General features: G+C 29.8%; 1 protein-coding gene and 1 pseudogene across 1 annotated transcript; one reads left to right on the top strand and one right to left on the bottom strand.

The window, feature by feature from the left end:
• Positions 1-3,384: 3,384 nt before the first annotated feature.
• LOC112779423 (uncharacterized) lies at positions 3,385-8,476 on the bottom strand (annotated as a pseudogene).
• A 3,559-nt stretch (positions 8,477-12,035) lies between these two features.
• On the top strand, positions 12,036-12,927 carry LOC112777870 (uncharacterized). Its single transcript, XM_025822254.1, has 2 exons — positions 12,036-12,510; positions 12,584-12,927. The coding sequence occupies exons 1-2, from the start codon at positions 12,036-12,038 to the stop codon at positions 12,925-12,927; spliced, it is 819 nt and encodes a 272-aa protein (XP_025678039.1).
• The last annotated feature ends 13,797 nt before the right edge of the window (positions 12,928-26,724 follow it).

The raw sequence follows: 26,724 nt of genomic DNA, 5'->3' as shown, positions 1-26,724 counted from the left end.
GTTTTGATAGTTCTGGTGCATCGGCACCGAATCCTCAGTCGATGACGGTGGGGGTGCATCAACTTCGATGCCTGTCGTTACAGCTGGTGGTCTGTTGGCTGAACCTCCATCTGTTCCACTAGCGGCAACTAGGTCACCTGGTTTGATTCTTAGACTGTTTGGTGAGGGTGAGCCGGATCATATTGAGAATGCGATGCGAGAGGATGATCCGGATGACGAGCCAAATCACATATTCGGAGACAGTGAGGAGGATACTCCCAGGACACCACCAGCACGCCGGGGGCCATCGAGTTCTGGTTCAGGCCAACAACCGCCACATTTCTCCACCTTGAACTTGGAAGCAATCTGGCCAGCATCTGGACATATTTCCTTTGGTTAGGGCGGACGCAGCGGTTACGATAAAGGTGTTGCAAGAAGTTACGAATGCAACGTATGGATTCAGGCCTAGCTATAAGAAGGTGTGAATGACAAAACAGAAGGCAGTTGCACAGATATATAGGAATTGGGAGAAGTCGTATGCCGAGTTGCCAAGTTGGATACTAGGGGTACAAGCCACGATGGACGCAACCGTGGCAGTGTTGAAGACTTCTCCGGTACATGTTGGTGATCACGTTGATGAGTCTACGAGTTACTTTCATCGTCTTTTCTGGACATTCCCTCCATGCATTGAAGCATTTAGACATTGCAAGCCACTAGCATTTGGGCATTGAACCCCTACCACGGTTTCTTCTCAAATGCTTCATTAACGTAAACCGTGGAACCCCTCCAACATTTTACGTGTATTTCAAATCCGTGGGACCCCTTCCACGGTTTACATAAATTTGTAGAAAATTACAAAAGTTGTATTTCCGTAACTTTGAAAACCAAATATTTTATTTTCATAAATTGCTCGATAATTAATTACTAAAAAAATATAATATTAAATTATAATGTTATTTTTTAGTATATTTAATCTTTTTTATACTTCTTTTAGTATATTTTTTATATCGTATTTTATATAAAATTTTATTTTAGTTTGTTATAATTTTTTATTATTATAATAAAAATCAATATTTATTTATTAAATTAAAAATAACATATAAAATAATATATTTTAGTATTTTTTATGAGTACTCTCAGTAATCTTATTTTGTTTACTGTTTTGAGTTTTAACTTTTTACTAATTATGTTTTTATTATTATTTATGATTAACTTTTTATTTAATTTATCATTTTCAATAGGAATAATAAACAGTGAACAAAAATTACAATAATAAATTTTATGTCAAACAAAAAAATATTCTATAATTTATTTAGTACTCTCAGTATTCTTTTATTCAGAATTATTTTGGACTATAAAATTTTATTACTTATGATTCTATTGTTATGTATGATCAGTTTTTTATTTACTTTGCCATTTTTAATAAGATCAATAATTCATATTATAACATAATTACAATAACAAATTTAATAAAAAAAATCAAAATATAAAAGAAAGTACTAAAAATTGAAAAAAAAAATTTAATATTTAAAATGATTTGAAACAAATCTAAAAAATTCTTTTGGAAAAAACCAATAATGATCATCAAAGGTAACGCACGTTGAAGTTGCTTCCAATGAACGCGCTTTTAGGTTGTAAAATCACTTTTAGATTACAAAATCACTTTTGCGTTTAGTAAAAAAAAGTTACCAAACATAAAAAAGCGTTTACCAAACACACCCTAAGTGTCTAAGCAAAAAGGGATAAGCTCTTGACACAGCTCCTTTTCTAAGTGACAAGACTCGAGTTTATGAACAAATCAATGTTTGTTACTTGTTTCTACAAGACAATCAAGTTCATATTAAGAAAATAAAACAATAAAATGCTACTCCTTCCAAATTAAACTTACGTACGATCGTGTTGGCTGAACATTATATTAATAAATAACGAAACTGTTCCAATGCCGTGTCATGCTTAATCACACAAAGACAGCTTATGCAACAATCAATTACTAGAACTCGTTTGATAGTGCTTCACATAAATCTGGTCTAGGTATAGCAGGCAAACATGTTGCAAATCAGGGGCTTCGCCAAACGCAATTAACTAAAGCCACACCCAAATACCTTATTAACGAATTACATCATAATACAGTTATTTGAATGCATTTACAAGCACAATACAAGTGCAACAAAATTGCCATCAGCGAGATTCATCATTACAAAAGCAAATCATGAACCTTGATTCACAAAAACAAGTTATAACGCCAAATGAAACCAAAAGAAACAAAATATAAAGCTTAGTAAACTTCACATAACGGACAGGAATATCTTGAGATTACACCCAGCAGTGCAGCAAAGGGGACAAACTGGAAACTGTAATTTTAACAAGTCAGTAAACAACATCCCTCACCAAGTTTAAGAAGAATGAATCGAATCGCAAGCAGCAGCACAAGCAAACGGAACCTACTTGACAAACCTACAATCAAATTGATACACCTAGTGTTTTCCATGAGTTGAATTTCGTGTGGCAAGAGAAGAGGTTCAAAGTTCAAACTCTAGCTGTGTGTTCTTAATCCTCAAAATCCCTCCCCTTCATCCCTTCTTCCCCATTAGATTAAACTCCCAAACACACCCTAAGAGAATATTGGTGGAATATCCATCTAAATATCAAGGAAATACATGGAATAATGATATGAACAACTCCTAAACTCTAGCACTGCTCAGAAAACATCAGCAATATAAAAAGCTTTATGATTTTAAAGACACTTATTGAGAATCAAATTCATTCAATGCCCTCCAGACACCCACCAAGTTGATCAAAAGGGCATTTATGATAAATCCATATCCTTATAAGCATGCGGCTTCAAAAAATTACCGATTTTAATTGGTTCAAGTTCCCCTTTGCGGTAGGTGTTTTTCTAAATCAAGCAGTGTATGACGGGCACATAGAGTGCCAACTTCAATATTCATAAGTTATTATCCGCAAGTCATCTTCAATCCATGTAGCTGCTACCTTACCATCACTTACATGCATTTCCCCATAACAATGCAGAGGCAAATGGTCTTCCAAGGCCATGCCAGAGGAGATAAACTAATTGCATACAATAATTTCATTGCAAAATGGAAAACCATGAAGTCAACTAGTCAACAAGCAAAGAAAATATATTAATTCTTCTTTAGCACTGTCTCGTACTTCCCCTCAGTAGAAATTTGTAAAGTAAAATTCACTCTGGCAACAGATATTACCAGTGCTGATTAAGGGTAACATCACAAATCCCAAGATTTCAAGTGACAAATCCCAATATGATAATCTTTGACTTTAATTACTGTTGTGCATATTACTTCTAGCTCAACAATTAGTTCACTTCAGTTCTGACCATAGCACTCTAAAGAAAGTAATCCAGCGTAATTGAACATCTTTTGGAGATATAAAAAACAAGGTACCAACTTTGATAAATCCACTAAGCCTTAACCAAACAAGTAGGCATCTTTAGCCATGGTCTCTGTCCAAATGAAAGCTAGATGGAGCAGTCTTTAACATTATCCATCAGGTAAGGTATAATTACACATCACTGCTCACTACTCTTTCCATCTCTTATTTACTTGTCCATACAGTACAAATTCAAAAACTGATAACATCCCATCCAGAGGATAACCAAGTGCTTGAAATGACACAACCATATCGAGATAAATTCCCAAACTATGGTATAGTAATTAGCAGAGGTCCTTTCTCCAAATTGTAGACATCATAACCTGCATAAGCTTCAAAGCTCATCCTATGCAGCCTCTTTAGTATATCAGATCTGTTCATAGACACGTACACTGGTGACCAGTGTGAAGCCTTTCGCCAGCCCTTGTAGAAAAAATAGAGATGCCATTTTCGAGGAAATAATATTCTCTCAGACATAAATTTACTTATATGTAGTATCATCATGTACTCAACAAAATGCAATGCCAAGAGATTTCAGATAAGTTACCTAATAATAAGAGCCGGAGCCACCTCCACCACCCATGTAACTGCTACTACCACCCACACCCCTGCCAGAATACATAGTTGAGTATGAGCTGCCTCCAACCTGCACAGGCACAATAATGGTCCATAAAGAAATGCAGACAGACAGACAGACATATATAAGATACTTCCTATTGAGAAAGGTCAGGAACATTACATCACTTCCTCGTGAAATGTAATCACCACCATAACTTGATGAGTACATCCCACCAACATCACTATTACCAAAGGAACCTGACATGGAACACACAATATGTAAGGAGTAAGGACCGCATAAACAAAATCCTAATGTTGAAAATACTGAATCAAACTATTTACAACAAAACCCACCTCCACCATAACCCATGCCTTGTCGACTGCTATACATCCCATGGGAATCCTGACTAGACATTGAACTTCTGCTGCTTCCACCATACCCCAGACTAGATCTTCCCAGCCTACATATCAGAATGTAAAGATTGAATTACAAAACCATAGCATTCAGCTTAAGAGAGGAGAAGAGCCACATTTAAGATGAAACTAACCTGTCACCGTAAGCATCTCCATATTGAGAACCACTACCACCATATTCATAGTCCAAACGAGCTCTTGATTGACGAGCACTAGTATCCGCATATCGTGAAGGAACATCATCCTAATTAGAAATAGAAATAATATTATTTACAAAGTCATTTTATTTAGAACTGAAGATTGTTCAGATTAAAGAATCAATGCTCAGAGATAATACTAACTATGGAAGCATAAGAACGTTTTGAGCCAGAGAGAGCATCATAGTCGCGGGGTCGTCCTTCACGGTAACTCATGTGTGCAGAGGGTGGCGGAGGGGGAGGCCTCTCAAATCTCCACGTAACCTCTCCTTGGTGCAGCACGAGCCGTACTTCTTGGAATATCAGAATATGCAGGACCACGGGCTGGATAATCCCTGTATGATGGACGTCTTTCAGAGGCCATCCTTGAACCATAATCTGTAGCAACTCTACTTCTAGGAGGCGGTATGTCCTCACGTCGAACATAATCTCTCTTTGTACTAACTTTAGGATATGTAGGAGCTAAAAAGAAAATGTAGCACTTAATTAATCATCAAAAGATAAAACTGTAGATACATATCTTCAAAAATACAAAACCCTGTACTACATACGAGGAGGTCTCCTCTCATAGGATCTGGCTGGAGGAGGCATAGGCCTACTTCTTACTGGCACTGACATGATAGGACGTCTATCTCTCACACTAACTGGCCTGACTGGTGGAAGACGACTTCCAATTCCCCTAACCGTGCGAGGGGGAGGAAAACTACGTGGTGCAGGTCGGCTCCATGAAGGTCTGGCCATTGTTGCAGAACCACGACCAGGGCGGTAGTCCCCACGACTGATATGTTTTCCACGGCCTCTCTGAAGTGGTCTTGACAACCTAGCCCTAACTTTTGCCTGAAAGAAGCTGAGAGCATTATAAAAAGCCCCACATAACTGTTGAAACATCCAAACATAATTAAAAGCTAAAACAGACCTTCTTGTCACCTTCACCCAACTCTGTACCGCTAATACTTTCAGCACATCTTACTGCAGCCTCATGTGTGGCAAATGTAACAAATCCATAGTCTTTCCTACGGGCAGCTGGCATGTTCCTGGCAAGTTCAATCTTTTCTAGGTCCCCAAATTTCTTAAGAAGATCCCGAACATAATCTTCATCCCATGAAGGAGAGAGTGCATCAATAAAAACAGTTTTGACCTGCAACTTAGACATACTCGATAAGTTTCCTTTGTGGAGCACGACAGGCATATTTATTGCAAAATAAAGACCACTTCAAAGCTTCTCCACTCGAAAAACACCCAAGTGATATTCAGTCAACCCATATAAGTACAGTTCAATTTGAAGCAATAACCAATTTAACAATCGAATAAGATAATTACAATGTTTATAATATAGAGATCAAAAACTCAGGCTCTTGGCATTTGAAGAAAACAGAAGTGTCTAAAAGAACCGGGAATATTTGGCACCAAAAAAAAATCACAATGGTTCCTTTAATATCCCTCATGAAACAAATGAATCTAGATTTAGAAAATACCTGTGCCATAATTTCATCACCCGGGTCAATAAAGGAATCTGCAAAGGAAACCTTTGCAGGCTTATCTACTCCAAACACAACATCTCTCTTTTGAAGTCGTTTAAATGCATCCATAGCATCTGACCGAGAGGAAAATTCCAAAAATGCAAATCCTCGGTTCTTTCCTTCATCATTACTATCTTCTACTAGTGTTATATCCTCAACATTTGTAACTCCATAATGCTTTAACTTCTCCTTTAACTGAATCATAAGTTGCATTTTATAGTCAGAGACTCATCAAACTTCTATAAAGAGGTAATCACTAGCAAATACAACTCAGGCCACGAAGGTCAGAAGGTACAAAAACTATGCCCAAAGGAATTGAACTTACAGCTTCCTTTGTCCATGTCTTGCATATGTTTCCCAAATAGAGGGTATCACTATCCTGACTTGGTGTTACACCACATTGTTTTCCGTTAATCTGAAATTGCAGTGATTAAAACATATGATTCCATACAATAACAGATTTAAATCCACTCTAACACTGAGAAGATCAACAATTACCACTGGATTTTTAAGCTCTGCTACAGCTCGTTTAGCTTGTTCCACGGTTTCAAAGCGCAGGAATGCAAATCCCTTATTTTTTCTAGTCTGAGGATTCATCATCAGCCTGACTTCAGTGACCACCCCAACTTCACTGAACACCTTCCTCAGATCATCTTCAGTAGCATCCTTGTCAAGGCCCCCAACAAATACTTCAAATTCTTTCCTCTTTTTTCTCTCCTTTACAACTTCACGGTGTTCCTCTTCCTCCACATCAACCAAATCAGCATGCTCATGCTCATCTCCAGCATGCTCCTCATCTTCTTCACCCTCAATTTCATCATGAACATCTTCAACTTCTTCCTCACCTGTGTCACCCTCTTCTTCACCGCCATTATCCTCCGCTTCTTCCTCTACTTCATCAACCACCTGATGAACCTCGTCTTGTTCAATTTCCTTCTCATCATAATCAACTGCAATATATTCCTCCGGTTCATATTCGGGATCATTATCCTCCAAATCTAACCGTTCATCTTTTTCATATTCATCTATAGACTCCTTAACCTCCTCTTCCTCGTCTGTCATAAAATAACGATTTCAGATTATCCCATCAAAGCATTCTTAACTTTTCCATCATAATTTTTGTCAATTAGGGGTTTATGAATCCTCAGCAATGCTAGTCACATGGCGCACATGTAGTATAGCAGAACGCACAAGTCAACTGAAAAACAACTTAAACCTAGAAAAAAAAATACTCACAGCACAAGCAACCCATGAACTACAACTCTCCCACAAGCTACCAAAAGGATGACTATGACCAAATTGCCAGTAACATGAAAACATATCTATCAGCCAAATGGTTTTTCTCCCAACAACCATGGAAACATAAGCCTTACAAACATTCAGCAAGCGCAGGGAAAAGAAGTGATACATAAAAATAAAAAACACTCACAATGTTTTTCCCAAAAAAAATAATAATACATAGAAGACTAAGATATTTCCAACAAAACTAATAAACAAAAAACTTGACATGCAAAGAACCCCAACACCACACTCATGACCAACTTTAAACTCAAATACAATCCAAAACCTTTAATCTTAGCCTCCCAATATAAGAATAAAAATGTACCAAAGAAATCTCATACATTTACAACTTCAGCCAATTATTTTCAAATTATGTAAAACTAACCACATATATCAAAATTTAACTAATTTTCAAAGGTATAATCTTTAATTTTAAATAATTTCGGAATTGATGATAACAAAGAAATAAAGCAGGCACTTACTTTTCGCCACAGCTGATCCATTATGCACGTGTGTTGTTGCTGCTTCTTCTACAGCTTCAGGAGCCATTTGATTCATATCAATCGCTTGTTCCTCAACAAAGGGCTTCTCCTCTTCAACAACGACAGGTTTCTCTTCAAGAACAGGGTTCACTTCGGCTTTTGGCTCATCCTCCATAATCGGCTTTTCCTCGAGCTTCCCCGCTTCCTCCACAGCTTCAGGGTTCGGCTGCTGCTGCTGCTGATTCTGCCCGGCCTTCGAGGGCCCCCGGCCTCCTCTTCCACCCCTTCTTCCCGGAGTGCCGCCACGCTTCACCGTTCTCGGAGGCATTGTTGAAAACCCTAGTTTTTACAATCGGGAAATTGATTCCCTTTATCCTTATCGGATCGGGAAAAAAAACACCCTAAACTCAAAATTCCTAATTAAACAATTGGAAAAATTATCGGTTGTCTTCAATCGACGTCAAAATCGAAACTTCAAGGGAAAATGAGTGCAGAGTATGAGAACAGCGAGGAAATTAGGAATTGAAAGGGATCAATAAAAACCCTAGTGTGCGAATCAAAGGGAAAATATGCAAAGTTGGAAAAAAAAAAACAATAAATAAAAATAACCTGGATAACAGAAACAATACGGAGTTCCAACCTGGATCCCTAGTGTTATATTTATAGTAACGATTAATTGCATTGTAACCCCATAAGTTTTGGGTTTTTTCGTTGCAGTCCTTCCTAACCTTATGTGATTTACATTTAGGGCCGTTGGGGTTAAAAATTTAATTAAGTTCTTTTAAACACATAAAAATTTAAATTAAAAATAGTTTATAAATAAATTTTTTTTTTTTTGTGATAAATTATTTTGTATTTAGAACCTTCAAATTCTACTAACAAAATAAGTAAAAAAGTTGTATTTTATTTATTTTTATCATTATTATTTGCATTTATTTTTGTGTTGGGTTAGTATACTAAAAACAAATAAATTTGAACTAAGGATTTTTCATGTTTGTGTGCGATAAAAAAATCTGGGACATTGTCAAATCAGATTACATTACTTTATTTTGATTTGATATTAGATTATCATAAAATTATAAACAAAATAAAAAGTTAAAAAATAAAAAGACAAGAATATTCTTTTATAATTAATATAAAAAGATTAAAATATCTTTTAAAAGTAACTGAAAACTTAATTTAATTTCAAAAAGAGTAAAATAAGTTTATAATAAATTTTAAAAAGACCAAAATACTCTTTTAAAATTAGAGTTATTTAATAAATTTGAAGATTAAAAATTTATATTAAATTTAAAAAATAAAAATATTCTTTTTAAAGAGTAACGTTAAAACTTAAAAGTCTAAAATATTTATTTAGTATTAATGATCTTTTTAAATGCTTTAAAAATTAGAAATTTGTCATACATATATATATATATAAGATTAATTTTGAAAAGACTAAAATATTCTTTTAAGATTATTGTTGTTTGATTAAATTATAATATTAAAATTCAAGTTTGATTTTAAAAAGATTATAATACACTTTTAGATAATTTTAAAATGAAAAAAAATACTAATTATCCAATGATGGTTGTTTTATTAATTTAAAAGAAGAAATTTGTATTTGGTTTTAATAGATCCAAATATATTATTTAGTATTTATTTTAACGTTAAATTACTTGTCAGTTTTTATAATTTCATTAAATTTTTAGTTAAATATTTATAATTTTAAAATTTTTAATTGAATTTTTACATTATTTTAAATCTATCTTGTAACTAGGTCATTTTTGTGTCAAATTCAAATAACAAAACCAACAATAATAACAAAGTCTTGTCCCACTAGGTGGGTCGGCTATATGAATCAAACGATACCATTGAACTCTATTATGTATCATGTCTATAGAGAGACCGTTTACATGTAGATCTCTTTTGACTACCTCATGGATAGTCTTTTTAGGTCTTTCTCTGCCTTTTTCCATTATCCATCTTCCATCTCATCCACCCCTCCTTACTAGTGTTTTGTCGGTCTTCTTCTCACATATCTGAACCACTTGAGACGCGATTCTACCATCTTTTCTCTTTTATATATTTATTTCTTATTCTATCCAATTGCGTATGATCACTCATCCACCTCAACATCTTCATCTCTGTCACACTTAACTTATGTTCGTGCACTCCTTTGGTTGCCTAACACTCTGTACCATAAAGTATAGCCGATTTGATAACAGTGCGTTAGAATTTACTTTTAAGTTTTAAAGGCATTTTTTTATCATATATAAAACCAAACGCACTCCGCCATTTTGACCAACCTGCTTGGATCCTATGATTTACATCCAATTCAATCTCTTTATTATCCTGTATGATACACCCAAGATACTTAAAACTCTTAACTTTTTGTAAGATGTTATCTCCAATCTTCACCTCTATATTAGGGTTTTTCCTTCGCAAGACAAACTTACATTCCATATTTTCCGTCTTGCTATGGTTTATGCGCAGACCATACACTTCTAGAGCTTCTCTCCATAACTCCAACTTCTTATTTAGGTTTTTCCTTAACTCTCCCATAAGGACGATATCATTGGTAAAAAGCATACATCATGGTACAAGCTCTTGGATATGTTTTATGAATACTTCCAAGACTAATGTGAAAAGGTATGGACTTAAGGATTATTCTTGATGTAATCCTATACCAATAGAAAATTCTTCTGTCACACCACCTTGAGTCTTCACACTAGTTGTAGCCCCATCATACATGTCTTTAATTGTACGAATATATGTAATCCTTACTATCTTCTTTTCCAAAACCTTCCATAAGACCTCCCTTTGCACCTTATCGTACACTTTTTTCAAATCAATAAACACCATATGTAGATTCTTTTTATTACTACGATACCTCTCCATCATCATTCTTAACAGGTATATCGCTTCAGTGGTAGATTTATCTGACATAAAACTAAATTGGTTCTCTGTTACTTGTATTTCTTGTCTCAACCTTCATTCTATCACCATTTCCCATAACTTCATGGTATGGCCAAGGACGGATACATGGGGGGGAGGGGGAAGTAGAGGCCTGAGCCCCCCAACTTTTAAAAAAAAAAGTAGTAGTCACTAATTAGAAGCCCAACCTAACATAAATAAAACATTAAAATTTAAATAAATCCCTAAAACTAATTCTGTTTCTTCACCTTTCCTATTTTTTTCTAATCCTTTTGTTTTCTAACACCGTAACATGCGCCGTCCTCAGTTCTCAGTGGATCGTATCACTGTGACACTGCCATTGTCCATTGCCAGTCTCTAATGAAGTCAAGGTATTTATTTTATTTTTCAATTTTTTTATATAATTACATAAAATTATTAATTAACAAAGTACATTTTTTATTATAGAATAATTTAATTTTATTTTTTTGTATTTACATAGAAAAATTATTGACCTATTTTTAAGATTTATTCTCTCTTATTTTTTTTATTTTATTTTTTAATGAAATTGATAGTGATTTAATGAAAAATTATTATTATTGATATTTTAATTAATAAAATATACTTAGACTTTATTTATTCATGTAAGTATATAATTATTTGAGTTCTTTTTTTTTCAGGTAAAAAGAAATTAGAACATTTTATGATGAAAAAGCAAAGTAAAATTGATGCAATTTTTAAGAGAAAAGTTACTGATAATGTTGGAGTTCAATCAAGCCAACCCTCTGATCCTATTTCACAAGAAGGTCAAGTAAATGAGCTCTCTAATCTTACTCAAAATACATATCAACATGAAACCAAAGTACCAAGATTAGAAAGAGATGTTGATATCTCTTTACTAGAAAGGGATCCAGGAAAGCGACGTCCAATTTGGCAGTATAATGTCAATGAACGTGATAAGATTCGTAGAGCATACATAATAGCTGGGCCATACCAACCAACAAATATTAGCTATCCAGCTTCTGATAATAACAATCACCGTCGATATTTTCAATCTTCTTGGTTTAAGAAATTTTCAAGTTGGTTAGAATATTCACCAGAAAAAGATGCTGCTTATTGTTTGCCTTGCTACTTGTTTGGTAAACATTATGGTGCTCGCAATGATGGAAAAAATGCATTTTCAGAGTTAGGATTTAGTAACTGAAAGAAAGTAAATAATGGGGTAAATTGTGCATTTGTATGTCACGAGGGTTCTATTCCTAGTTCTTCCCATAATTTGTGTGAAATCTTGTGATGATTTAATGGCTCAATCTAAGCATATAGACAAAGTTCTTGATAGGCATAGTGATGAAACTATTGCAAATAACCGTTTAAGGTTGAAGACATCTATTAATGCTATTCGATGGCTTGCATTTCAAGCATGTGCATTTAGAGGCGATGATGAAAGTCCTGAATCTTTGAATAGGGAGAATTTTATTGAGTTAATTAAGCTTTTAGCTTCCTGTAATCAGAATGTTCATAATGTTGTCCTTGAAAATGCTCATGGAAATGCTCAATATATATCTCCCAGTGTTCAAAAAGATATATTGCATATCTTTGCTAGAAAAGTGCGTGCAACAATTCGAGAAGAAATTGGTGATTCTAAATTTTGTATAATTATTAATGAAGCAAGAGATGAGTTAAAGCGAGAACAAATGTCTATAGTTTTGAGATTTGTAGACAAGCACGGTTGTGTTCAAGAAAGATTTTTTGATCTTATACATGTTTCTGATACATGTTCTTTGACATTGAAAACAGAAATTTCATCAATTCTTTCTCGTCATAATCTTGATGTCCAAAATCTGAGAAGGGTACGATGGAGCTAGTAATATGCGTGGTGAATGGAATGGATTGCAAGTTCTAGTTTTGAAAGATTGCCCTTTTGCTTATTACATTCATTGTCTTGCTCATCGATTACAATTAGCACTTGTTTCTGCAGCCAAAGAAGTTTGTTATGTTCATCAATTCTTTTCAAAACTTACACTAATTGTGAATGTTGTGACTGTTTCTCCTAAACGTCATGATCAGTTAAGGGTTGCTCAAGCAAATAATGCTGCAAACTTAATTGCCAATGATCAAATTGTGACAGGTAGTGGACTTAATCAAATTGGTACTTTGCAAAGAGCTGGAGATACTAGATGGGGTCTCATTTGAATTATGTACGTAGCTTGTTATGCATGTTTGATGCTACTTGTGAAGTTCTTGAAAAAAGCACCGAAGAAGGTAATTTCTCCACTCGTGGTGATGCTAGTGCTGTTTATGATGCTATCACATCCTTTGAATTTGTCTTTGTTTTGCATTTGATGAGAAATATTTTGGAAGTTAGTCATGATCTTTGTCAAGCTTTGCAATGAAAAAATCAAGACATATTGAATGCTTTAACTCTGGTTTCTACTACGAAGACTTTAATCCAAAGAATGAGAGAATCAAGTTGGGAGGCTTTTATAAAAGAAGTTATATTATTTTGTGAGAAACATGAAGTTGAAGTTCCTGATATGAATGCATTGCATATTCCTAGAAGAGGTCGAACTCGCAAAATTGTTGATCAAATTTCAGTAGAGCATTATTACCGTGTTAATTTATTTCTAGCTGTAATTGATACACAATTTCAAGAGCTTAATGAAAGATTCAATGATAATATGGTGAAATTTCTTACTTTAAGCTCAACTTTAGATCCCAGAGATAATTATAAGTTCTTCAGTGTCAACAAAGTATGTGAATTAGTAGAACAGTTTTATCCAGGTGACTTCAGTGACCAAGAGAAATTTCACATTAGAATGCAAGCTCAACATTATGAACTTGATGTTCCTAATCATGTTGAATTAACTAACTTGTGCACAATTTCGGAGTTATGTCAAGGATTAACGAAGACAGGAAAGTCTTTAACATATCCTTTAATTGATCGTTTGATTCGCTTGGTATTAACTCTCCCTGTTTCAACTGCTACAACTGAGAGATATTTCTCAGCTATGAATATTGTGAAGAATAGACTCAGAAACAAAATGGAAGATGAATTGCTTGCTAATTGTCTTTTGATTTACATTGAGAAGAAGATTGCTGAAAGATTTGACACAGATTCTATTATCAATGAATTTTATGATATGAAGAATCGACGTGTACCACTTCGTTAGTAAAAAGTACACTTTTTTTGCACTTTAAATATATGTTCTCTATCAGTATATTTTTGTAATGTATCTTACATTATAATTTATTTGCATATATTTTTTATATTATATATATTATTGGTCCCCCATGATAACATTCATGGATCCGTCCCTGGGTATGGCTCATAAGTTTGATCCTTCTATAGTTTCTGCAATTTTGTATATCCCTTTTATTCTTGTAGATAGGTATCAAGGTGTTCTTTCTCCGCTCATCTGGCATTTTCTTCAACCTTAAAATCTCATTAAAAAGCTTGGTTAATCAACTAACGCCTTTTTCTCCAAGACCCTTCCAAACTTCAATCGGGATATTATCGGGTCCTACTGCCCTGCCATTTTTCATCCGCTTTAGAGCTCTTTGACTTCGAAGTCTCGAATCCTTTAATAGTAGTCAAAGTTTTGATCTTCTTCCCTCGTGCATAACCGACCAAGGCTCGGAAGAGTCTTCTATCTTTCATTAAATAACTCGTAGAAGTAGTTCTTCCACCTTTCATTAATCTTCTCCTCTTGAGACAAGACCTCCCCGTCTTTATCCTTTATGCATTTAACCTTATCCAAGTCTCCGTTCTTCTTTCACGGTTCTTTGCGATTCTATATATACCTTTTTATCCTTCTTTCTAGCCTAAAGACTGGTAGAGACCCTCATATGCTCTTGTTCTTGCTTCGCTTACAGCCACTTTTGTTTCTTTCTTGGCCGCTTTTTATTTTTCTCAATTATCGACCACTCTTTAAAGTACACCTTTTTTGCCTTTATCTTTTCTTGTACCCTTGTATTCCACCACCAGGACTCTTTGTCTGTTGGTCCTATCCCTCTAAATTTACCAAAACTTTCTTTTGTTATTATTCTAATAACTTTTGCCATTTCCTCTGCGCTACCGTTCCCATCCCACTTTGCCTCTTCTTCTACTCGTCTTAGGAAGCTTCCTTGTTCTTCACCTTTCATCCACCACCATCTCGTCCTTGAGTTCTTCGTATGATTTTTTCTCAATTTTTGCTCAACTCGAAAAACCATGACAAGCATCCTATATTGTGTTGTTAAACTCACTCCCAGAATAATTTTACAATTAATGCAAAATTTTAGATCGATTCTCTTCAACAAGAAGAAGTCGATTTGAGAGCTTATCATGCCACTCTCATAGGTTATAAGATGTTCATCTCTCTTTTTAAAACATGTATTTGCAATGAGGAGATCAAAAGTTAAGAAAAAGTCCAAAATAGTTTTACCTTCGGTATTGATCATCCTAAAACCATGGCCTCCGTAAATACTTTAATATCCAGTCGCTTCTCTTTCAACATGGCTATTTAAATCTCCTCCTAAGAAAATCTTATCTCCCGAATGTATGTCTTGGACTAAACTCTCGAGATCCTCCCAAAACTTTATCTTATGTTGCTCTTCCGAACCCACTTGTAGTGCATAGGCGCTAATCACATGAAAAGTACCTCATTCCACCACAAGTTTGATAGAAATGATCCGATCTTCCACCCTCTTGACTCTCGAGATCCTCTCTCACAAGGTATGTCTTCTGTGCCAAACTCAATAGAGTTAAAATCTAATCGATCTGATCTAATTATATTAAATTTTGTACCTGACAAATAATCGTGTCAAATAGAATTTTACTGATTATACCCCGCTTTAATTAGTTTGGATATTGAAATTAAGGTTCTGCGAATCCGAATTGACTTGATTACCTTACATATTAAAAAATAAAAATATAAAATTTATATAATTTTTTCTAATTCTAATCTCACTTCAACCATCATTCACCTATTTTTTTTATTCTTTTTTTTTTCGTTGTAGAATTTTTTCCTTTTCTTTTCCCCTTTTTTTTAGAAATTTAACTCTAATTCGTTAATTAAGGGTGTTCACAAGTATGGGTAACTCAATTATCCGTCCAAAATCAATCCGATTATATTGGTTTTGGACCTAAAGAATAATCGGGTCAAATTAAACCACCTTAAACTTGACCTTAATTGGTTCAAATATTAAGATCAGTTTGGATTGACTTTTGAAAAAAGTATTTAATTTTTTCATCTTTTTAAAAACGGTCTTTTTTTTTACAAACAAAAATTATTTTACAATTGAATAGATTTTTAAAAAGAATTTTTAAATATTAAAAACGTCTTTCGCTTCTATTTTTTTTAAAAGCAAGGTATTGTTAGCTTTTAGAAAAAAGTAAATAATTTATTTTTTTAATAAAAGTATTTTTTTTAAAAGACGTGTTCAAATAAATTTTAAATTGAATAAAAGTATTTTATTTTTTTAAAATAAAAAATTAGAAGACCTGAAATTATAATTATATTCTTTTAGAGTTAATTTTAAAAATTAAAATATCTTTTAAGATTAAAGTAATTTATATTGAATTAGAAATATGATATAATTTTAAAAAATAATAAACTGTAAAAACAAATATATAAATTTAGAAAATTTGAAAAGACAATTATACTTTTGTAAAGTTAATTTTAAAATTTAAAATATCCTTTAAAATAAAGCGGTTTATTTTAAATTAAAAATATGAGGTAATTTTTAAAGAAGTAAATTACACTTTTGTTAATTTTAAAAAAGATAAAATTGCCCTTCGAGAATTAGAAATGTTAGATTATTTTAAAAATTCAAAATCTATATTTGAAGTTAAAAAGATACAATTACCCCCTTCTGAGATTAATTTTAAAATTCTAAAATATCTATTTAAAAATTAATTAAAAAGATAAAAATATTCGATTAGTATTACTGTTTTTAAAATTTAATATTAAAATATATAATTTTATACTAATTATAAAAAGATCAAAATATCTTGTTAGAATTAATGTTGTTTAATAGAATTATAATGTTGAAATTTAAATTTGACTTTAAAAAGGTTACATATATTTTTAGATAATTTTAAAATGATAAAAATATTCCTTATACAATTAAGATTGTTTTGTTGAATTTGAAAGAAGAAATTTAAATTTAGTTTTAATAGATTTACGTACAATATTTAGTATTAATTTCGAATAGTAAGAACTCTTTTAGAAGTAGATTGTTTAAATAAACGGCAAAGGCTATGGTATGGAGCACTGAGAATATCTAGAGGTATGAATATCATGTGTATGCACCTATTGGACGACATCTGTGGTGTTAGATAGGGGTGTGCATGACCCGACCCGGCCCGAAGACCCGGCCCGGTCCCGAACACTTTGGGGCTAATTTGATGTGATTTCATCGGGTCTAGGGCCGGGTATGGGTCTCAAAAGTAGACCCGGTCATTATTTCGGGTCGGGTCCGGGCCATAGTTCGGGTCACCCGAAATCGGCCCGGTGGCCCGGTCATCATACACAATTAATATTTTGTGTTATTAGTGATGGATGATGTCTATTATTATGTGAAATTTAAGTATTGTAAACCTTAATATTTTGTGTTATTAGTCATTATATATAAGACTATAAGTTAATATTTTATGTTTAAAATGCATAAGACTTTAGACTAATGCATAAACTTGTGTTACTTGTATTGATTTAAATATTTGGTGTTATTAGGTAATATTAGTATTGATTATGGTTATACTTTAATTTTAGAGAAGAGTTAGTTCTTATTATATTTTTCTAAGTGAATTTTACCATGTCAAATAATGGTTGGAATCTTAAAAATTTGGATATTTTTACTTGCTAACTTATAAGAAGGTATCAAGGTAATATAATGTTAACGGCCCGGTTTTCACCCGGTTTTTACCCGGTATAATCGTGGCCCGAAAGTGTATAGGTTTCATCGGGTCTAGGGTCGGGTTCGGGTCTAACAAATAGGCCCGGTACATATTTCGGGCCGGGTCTGGGTCACATCAAACCCGGTTTCACCCGGCCCATGCACACCCCTAGTGTTAGATATCAATACTCCTGACACAAGATGGAAAGAGAGAGGCTTTTGCAGATGTGGGGCATGAAGGGGTTCAGATAATTAGTTATTAAGTATGTTGGTAATGGAATAATAATGTTAAACAATTTTTTGGAAGAACATAGATGGTGGGCCAGTAGAATTTTTCGGCAGTGTTAGGCTATGCAAGTTGGGCCTTAATATTGAGTGAATGAAAAACGCCGGTTTTTAATTTGTTAAGAAAAAAGGGTAACAGATCCAAGTCATTCCCAACCCAACCCCCGACCCAAATTCCCCCCCCCCCCCCTCACCCTCTTCCCCCCAACCCTTCATTCTTTCATGTACTGGAATTCTCTAATAAATTTTGTGCATTAGAATTCTCTAATAATTTATTATTTATTTTGAGCTAATTTTGATATGTTCTTATTTGATAGTCAAATATATAAAAATTTATTGGTGAGTCTAAATATTATTAAGTTGTTTATGGTCACATTGAATATATATATTTGATTTATTCAAAAAAGTAGATTACTAAAACCAATTAATAACTACTTTAGAATTAATATATTTAACACTAGATTAAGAAAAAATAAATAATACATAACATGTTATATTTTTATTAATTAAATTATTATAATTTAATTTAATCTTAACAAAATAATTTAAAATTATAATTTCAATCTTATCATACACGGGTTAATACACTTGTTTATATAATAAAATAGAATAAATTATTGGCTTCTTAAAATTAATTAAGGTTAGCCTTTTAATTCATTTACATCTTAAAAAGCATGATCCATAATTCAATACAGCTAAAACAATAAAAAAGCTAAGGTAGAAATCGGAATGCATATTTTATTATGGAGCTCCTATAACTTGAATTTTTTTTTTTTTTAAATACCTTCAGTAGCGTTAGCTTTTTGTTTGGACACTCGTGGGTTTTATTCTCTGTTAACTCAGTATGTTTTTTTCCCCTTTCGTAGATCACATGTTTTCAGGCTTTCTTACATTTTATTGGACATCCAAACTCTGACCAATAATAAAAAAAAATCTATGTGCATTTCTTTGGTCCATCTCTCAAAAAAGATAAACTACATCATTAAATTAATCACTACTCTTTATTTCGGTAATGTCACCTGAAACGAATTCCAACACACTGCATCCGACTGCCACTGTCAGTCGCTTTAACTGCTGAACATTCACAACGCTGCTGGCCCCTCTTGCACGCGTTGAAAGCATACTCATTCCTCGTAGCTAGGGGTGTGCATGGGCCGGGTGAAACCGGGTTTGATGTGACCCAGATCCGACCCGAAATATATACCGGGCCTATTTGTTAGACCCGAACTCGACCCTAGACCCGATGAAACCTATACGCTTTCGGGCCACGATTATACCGGGTAAAAACCGGGTGAAAATCGGGCCGTTAACATTATATTACCTTGATACCTTCTTGTAAGTTAGCATGTAAAAATATCCAAATTTCCAAGACTCCAACCATTATTTGACATGGTAAAATTCACTTAGAAAAATATAATAAGAAGTAACTCTTCTCTAAAATTAAAGTATAACCATAATCAATACTAATATTGCCTAATAACACCAAATATTTAAATCAATACAAATAACACAAAATTATGCATTAGTCTAAAGTCTTATGCATTTTAAACATAAAATATTAACTTATAGTCTTATATATAATGACTAATAACACAAAATATTAAGGTTTACAATACTTAAATTTCACATAATAATAGCCATCATCCATCACTAATAACACAAAATATTAATTGTGTATGATGACCGGGCCATCGGGCCGATTTCGGGTGACCCGAGCTATGGCCCAGACCCGATCCGAAATAATGACCGGGTCTACTTTTGAGACCCATACCCGACCCTAGACCCGATGAAATCACATTAAATTAGCCCCTAAAGTGCTCGGGGCCGGGCCGGATCTTCGAACCGGGCCGGACCGTGCACACCCCTACACGTAGCATCTAGACATATGGATGTCTTCTAATGCCCATACCATAGAATTTGCCTAAATAAACTAGCTATAGAAAATAAAATTTTAATTTTAATTTAAAATATTTAAATATTGTATTAGTTACTTTTAAAAAGACAAAAATATATCTTATTAAGATGAATGACAAATTTATAAGTTTGAACAATCAATTCAACAACAAATTATATAATAGTTGGCTGTAATATTTAATGTCTAAAAAAATTTTTTTTCAATAATTTCAATAATTTTAATTTTTAATAAATTTTAATATTTTTTTCAATAATTTTAATTTTTTATGATAAATAATTACTTAATTTATTTTTTAATTTTGTTCTTAATCAAAAATAAATTCACTTAAAAAAATAATGTGATTAAGAATAAAATTAAAAAAATAATTGAATAATTATCTACCGTAAAAATTTGATATTATTGAAAATTAAAATTAAAAGTAAAGTTTAACTAAATTAAACATTAAAGAATTTCGATACATTAGAGACAAAAGGTACAATTTAAACTTCACTGTATCTGTATTATTTTTTTCTTTTTCTCAAAATTATGTACTAGTCATTCTACAAACATTTTATGATGAGTAAAATTATAAAAAAAATAAATTTATTTAGAATGAAAGTAATGTGATTAAGTGTAATTTACTTAGATATGATTAAAAAATAATTGAATAACTATGTACCATAAAAAATTGATATTATTGAATGATAAAATTAAAATTTATTTCTATGTATCATTTTTGTTCCAAACGTTTTCGTCCTATTTAAATCCTAACGTTTTAAAATTGTCTCAATTTTATCCCGCCGTCAATTCACAGATCCCTAAAGGCATGATAACATTAAGCCAATTATAAAATATTAGAGACTTAAATATGACAATTTAAACGTTAGGGACAACTTTAAAACTTACCTCAAATATTGAGAAAAAAACAATACTTTTCTTTTTTTTTTTTTCTGTATTGTATCCTTATTTAACACAAAAAAAAATAGGGAAAAAAACTACTCTTAAAAAGATAATTTTATCAAACTAAACCATACTAATTCAATTATGTTAATAGTCAATATTAAATAAAGGAGAGATCAAAGACCCCAACAAAAAAAAAAAAAATAGAAAGAAAGAAAGAAAGAAAGCATAAGATTAAGAGGGATCCCTCACAAGAGGAATACCATTATAATCAAAGTCCAAACTCCAAAGCTATCGTAATGTCGGGGAAATGTCAAAGACATGCATTTCAAGAAGGGGGCCTTGTCTTGACCATTATATACATGTTAAAGTTTGTATATATATATATATATAAGTGTAATAGTTGTGCTATGCACGTGATAAGATTGAAATTATAATTTTAAATTTTTTTGTTAAAATTAATTTGAATTATAATAATTTGATTAATAAAAATATAACATATTATGTATTATTTATTTTTTCTTAATCTAATATTAAATGTATTAACTCTAAAATAGTTATTAATTAGTTGTAGTAATTTATTTTTTTTAATAAATCAAATATATATACTCAATGTGACCACAAATAACCTAGTAATACTTAAACCTACCAACAAATTTTTATATGTTATTTTACTGTCAAGTAAGAACGTATCAAAATCAGCTCAAAATAAATAATAAATTATTAGAGAATTCTAATGCACAAAATTCTCTAATAAACAATAAATAATTTAAACCCACTAAAAAATAACTCAACACTTTTCTTTGATACCTGCAAAACATATATCTGAAATAATATTATATCAATGTTAGTATACAGTTTTACAATCATCGACTATATTTACTATACATGACTCCTTCTTAAAAGTTATTCTAAATATGTGTGCAGTCGAAATTTTATTTTTCTAAATTACTATAATTATGCATTATTCATTAAATGCTACTTGTAATATAATTGTAATATTGTAATATAATTATAATAAAGATATTTTTCTAAAATAAATTTAAAAGAGAGAATAGTGCTTTCATTTTGGAGGAAAAATGAATTCATGAGGAATTGACACTTCACTTTTATTAGTTGATAATGTATTAAATATTGATTTTATATAATTATAATAAAGATATTTTTCTAAATTAGTATAATCATGCATTATTCGTTAAATGTTAATTGTAATATAATTATAATAAAGATATTTTTCTAAAATAAATTTAGAAGAGAAAATAGTGATTTCATTTTAGAGGAAGCATGAATTCATGAGAAATTGACACTTCACTTTTATTAGTTGGAGGAAAAATCCAGTTTTAGTATATTTCTTGTTATTATATATTTTTCTCTAATCATATATCCACTGTTTTCTTTCCTTCGTTTCAGCATTTTGAATCTGGGTTTAACTTGTCGTAGTTCTTACTTCTCAGTCATTCTATTGGATGTAGTTGATAACTATTGAAATTCTTTGATTAACATAGGAGAAAAATATATTATTATATAATAGAATTAATATGAGTATATTTTGTTATTAAATACACAAAGTTGATGTAAAATAAAATTACACATCATAAAAAAGCAAAGAAAATAAAATTAAAATAGCAAAAACGATAAAAAGATTATTTTTACAATTTTGTTTTGTTATTTTTATGTATAGAAGATTAGAAAATAATAAATTTTTGACTAAATTAATTTTGTATTTGTTGTATTCAAATTAAATAAGTAATAAGTTATATTATTTTAATTTATTCCTTAAATTTATATGTCATATCATAAAAATCAAATCATTATACATAATTTTAAATTATGTGATACTTAAATATCTAATCAAATTAATTAGTTAATATAATTAATGCATCATAATAAATTGTATTTAATGAGTTAAACAAAATAAATTAAGAAACACTCTCAGAAGCATACTACGTTGTCTCTATCATTAAATGTAAAAAATTGATTTTTATATAATAGAATCGATAATATAATAGACGGCGAGAAAGAGAAAGACAAATATTTTAGATCTTAGGTTGTTCATTTCGATGTTGTAATGTGTGTATCACATTATTTTACTTATTCTACCCTATGGACCTTTTTGCAACTTTATTTCAGTATCAATAGAATTTCACTACCTTTTAGTAATAAATTAAAATTTAAAATAAAATTAAAAAAAGTAAAGAATATAAAATTATTGATTGAAATTTTTATTTTATTTTTTGTTATTATAACAGGTATTTTTATTTAATATATCAACACCGTACAAAATTAATCATAAAAAAAGTATAAAATATAAATAAATACACTGAATTAAGAGATAAAATTATATTTGTTATCTCATTTTTACTTTTAACAGCACAATAGAATATCATGTACTTAACATAATTTAAGATGCAAATTATAATTAATTATATTTTTTATTTTAAAATATTTAAAATTAATCTTAATATAAATAAAAATAATTTAATATATTAAATAAATTAATAGAATAATATAAGTTAACTATTTTTTTATTAATTTTGTTATTTTTTTCTGACTACCTTTAAAATTATGACTTTTTTTTTAAATTTGACCGTGAAATAAAATTAGAGTTGTTGGTCTACACCATTAAAAAAATAATACTATGTAATTACAAACATGTTCCTAAATTTTTATATGCTAAACTTAAGATTCTGTATTTCTTTGTTTATGCCATAAATAAGTATTATTTATAATGATTTGTATTGATTTAAAAGCTTAAAAATTTTTGTACGTATTAATTTTATATTTAATATTAAAACATGAAAATTTACTATGTTATTTTACTATTAATGTATGTAGTATTACATTATAAAATATAAAAATTAAAATGATTATTATATAACTTAGATGGATTGAACTAAATATAAAAATATAAAACAGAATTGTATTATTAAATTTTAGTAATTTTAATTAGTTAATAATATAAAATAAGATAGAAGTGACTATTTATAATTGAATAGTTTTGGTTGATTAGACAAAAAAATCGAAAAACACTCTAAATAAAAAGCCAAATTAACTTTAATATTAAATTCATTAATACGATTTTAATTTTATATAATAGTTAGATAATAAATTAGTAAAAGCAAATGGAAGGATGACTTTAATTAGTATTTGATAAAATATTTATTTAGAATAATTAGAAAAGTAAAAGTATGATATTATTAAAAATAATACATTTTTATGTTTAAAATACATTTAAATAAAATATTTATAAAATATAAAATTTAGAATAACATAGCTTCATGAATATTAATCATTAATCAATTATGAACTAACATAAAATTATAATATAATTTATTGACGAAAAATAATCAACAATTAATATTAATAAATATAAAAATCATCCAAATACTTTGATTAAAAGTATGAGTGGTTAATTATTATTTATTATTAATAATATTTTGTTCATAACTAAAACTAAAAATATAATTATTCAGATTTAGATTTTAGAAGAATAAACATATAAGTAATAAATAATCCATTTTATCATGCATATTATAAATTAATGAATTAAACTAACTGATATAATGAATTATAATTAATTGGTATAAATTATAATAAATTATATGATATTTAAAAAAAATAAAATGAATAAGAAGAAATTAAAAAGAAATAGAAGAGATAAAAGACTACAATAAAATAAATTACGTGTGAGAGTTTTACTTTTTTTTTTTTACAAATTTTATATCACATCCGTTTCAATAATAATAAATAAAAATACATCAACTTGATATCTAAGAGAAAATGATGAGATAAAATCATAACACAATTCTAAAATAAAAGTTTAAATTAAACCATAATATCATTGCACAACACAAATTGAAAGTAATTTGACACTATAATATACCACACAGGTAAATGACTTAAGCTTAATTACGAAATTTTTTTTATTTATGCATACATGATAACACCATGGTCTATAAATGCTTCATGGATAACATATCATATATTACTCTGAATGATGAGCACGGCAGTTGAAGAGTGTGTGGTGGTTTGTATCCACGATAGTTGATTTCTTGCGACGACGCCTCATAGGAAGAAAAAGAATTGTTGTAAAAGCTACCTAATGAAAGAGTAATTAGTAAATGAATGATATTTTCTTCTAGCATATATGGTCTTTTATAGTGGTAAAATAAAAATGGAAGGAATATAATTTTATATTTTTATATTTGGAATAGAATTTGATATTTATCGTAATAAAATTAAATAACTAATCAGTTATAATTCATGAATTTAAATAAATAAAATAAATTAAATAAAAATATTTTTAAGAATTAATCAAATCAGTTAGTTGATACAAATAATTAGTATAATTGATTTTATTTTATTTATTGAATTCAAAAAAATTAATTAAAAAATAATTGATTAAATTAATTAGTTGATATAATTAATTTATTATAATTGATTGAATTTAATAAATTAAAAAATAAATAGAAAAACATATGAGACAATGATTTTTTTTAACTAAATTAATCTGTATTTATTGTATTTAATCATTATAAGTAACAAATCATCTATGCTATTATGTACCTTATAAATTAATGAATTAAAATAATTGATATAATAAATTACAATTATTTGATTGATATGAATTATAATAAATCGTGTGATATTTAAATATCCAATCAAATCAATTAGTTGATATAATTAATTTACTGTAATAAATTGTATTCAATGAATTATAAAAAATAAATTAAGAAACACGCTCAAAAGTAGTGACGGATCTAGAAATTTTAAATAGTGGAGGTAAACATATAGCATATAAAAATAATAAAAAATATTTATAAATATATCAAAATATATAAAAAATAATTAATATAAAAATATTAAATATTAAATAATTTTTATGTAATTATTATCAATATTAATATATTGATAAATAATAATATGGTTATTAATTTATCTTTCTGTAAATTAAATATAATAATAATAATAATAATAAATAAAATTAATCAAAATATAAACAGGTTATCTTCTAATCAATAATAAAAGTGAAATATATTTTTTTATGAATTATATACAATAAATAATATTTTAAATAAATGATATTTTTTTACGTTATATTTTTTTCAATAAATGATATCACAGATAATTATCATTATCATATATTATTATTATTATTACTATTATTATTATTAAAATGATTAAAAGTATTTTTAATTGATAATTGATAAGTAGTTTAATAATGCATTAAATATTGATTTGATATAATTATAATAAAGATATATTTCTAAATTAGTATAATTATGTATTATTAAATATTAATTATAATATAATTATAATAAAGATATTTTTTATAAAATAATATAGAATAGAGAATAGAAAAGTTCATTTTGGAGGGAAAATAGAATCACGAGAGATCGACACCTTACCTTCATTAGTCGGGGAAAAACCCAGTTTTAGTGTATATATATATATATATATATATATATATATATATATATATATATATATATATATATATATATATATATATAATTTCTAAATTTAAGACATAGATCGTTTATGATAAAGGGTATTTAAAAAAAGTTGTATACCAAATCTTTTAATCTCCATTATATATTTTTTTCTAATCTCCATAATATATAATAATAGAAATATAATTGTTGTAAATTAAACGAACAATTTGTTGACCAAAGACTAGCTGATTAAGGAAGGAGGTGACATATTCAATATTTGAATGTATGATAGAGTGGGCGACGTGGATTGAAACATGTCTGATGTCTAACTTACTAATGATCCCAATCAATTTTTTTTATATGCAGTAAATCATAATTAACACTATCTAGAATGCGTACACTTCCCACCTCTCAAATACAATTCATGTTATTAAGCTGATTCTATCACTAATCGGATAATATTAACTGCATTTTGTTCCATCAAATGATCAAAATCTTGAGTATGATGAAAAATGAAAATGGTTTCGTTATTTGATGTGTCTCCAGATTTGACTTGTTTCAATAGATTGATCTTCAAAGAATCGTCCGAAGAACTCGAGA

Source organism: Arachis hypogaea, chromosome 19 (genome assembly GCF_003086295.3).
Source record: "Arachis hypogaea cultivar Tifrunner chromosome 19, arahy.Tifrunner.gnm2.J5K5, whole genome shotgun sequence".
Classification (NCBI taxonomy): domain Eukaryota; kingdom Viridiplantae; phylum Streptophyta; class Magnoliopsida; order Fabales; family Fabaceae; genus Arachis; species Arachis hypogaea.
This window is presented reverse-complemented; position numbering and strand designations above follow the sequence as displayed.

Bases quoted from the DNA above. Each gene is read 5' to 3' on its own strand.
- LOC112777870 (XM_025822254.1), top strand. From the start codon at position 12,036: ATGGCTCAATCTAAGCATATAGACAAAGTTCTTGATAGGCATAGTGAT. The intron at 12,511-12,583 runs GTTCTTTGACAT...AAATCTGAGAAG, and splicing joins TATACATGTTTCTGATACAT to GGTACGATGGAGCTAGTAAT.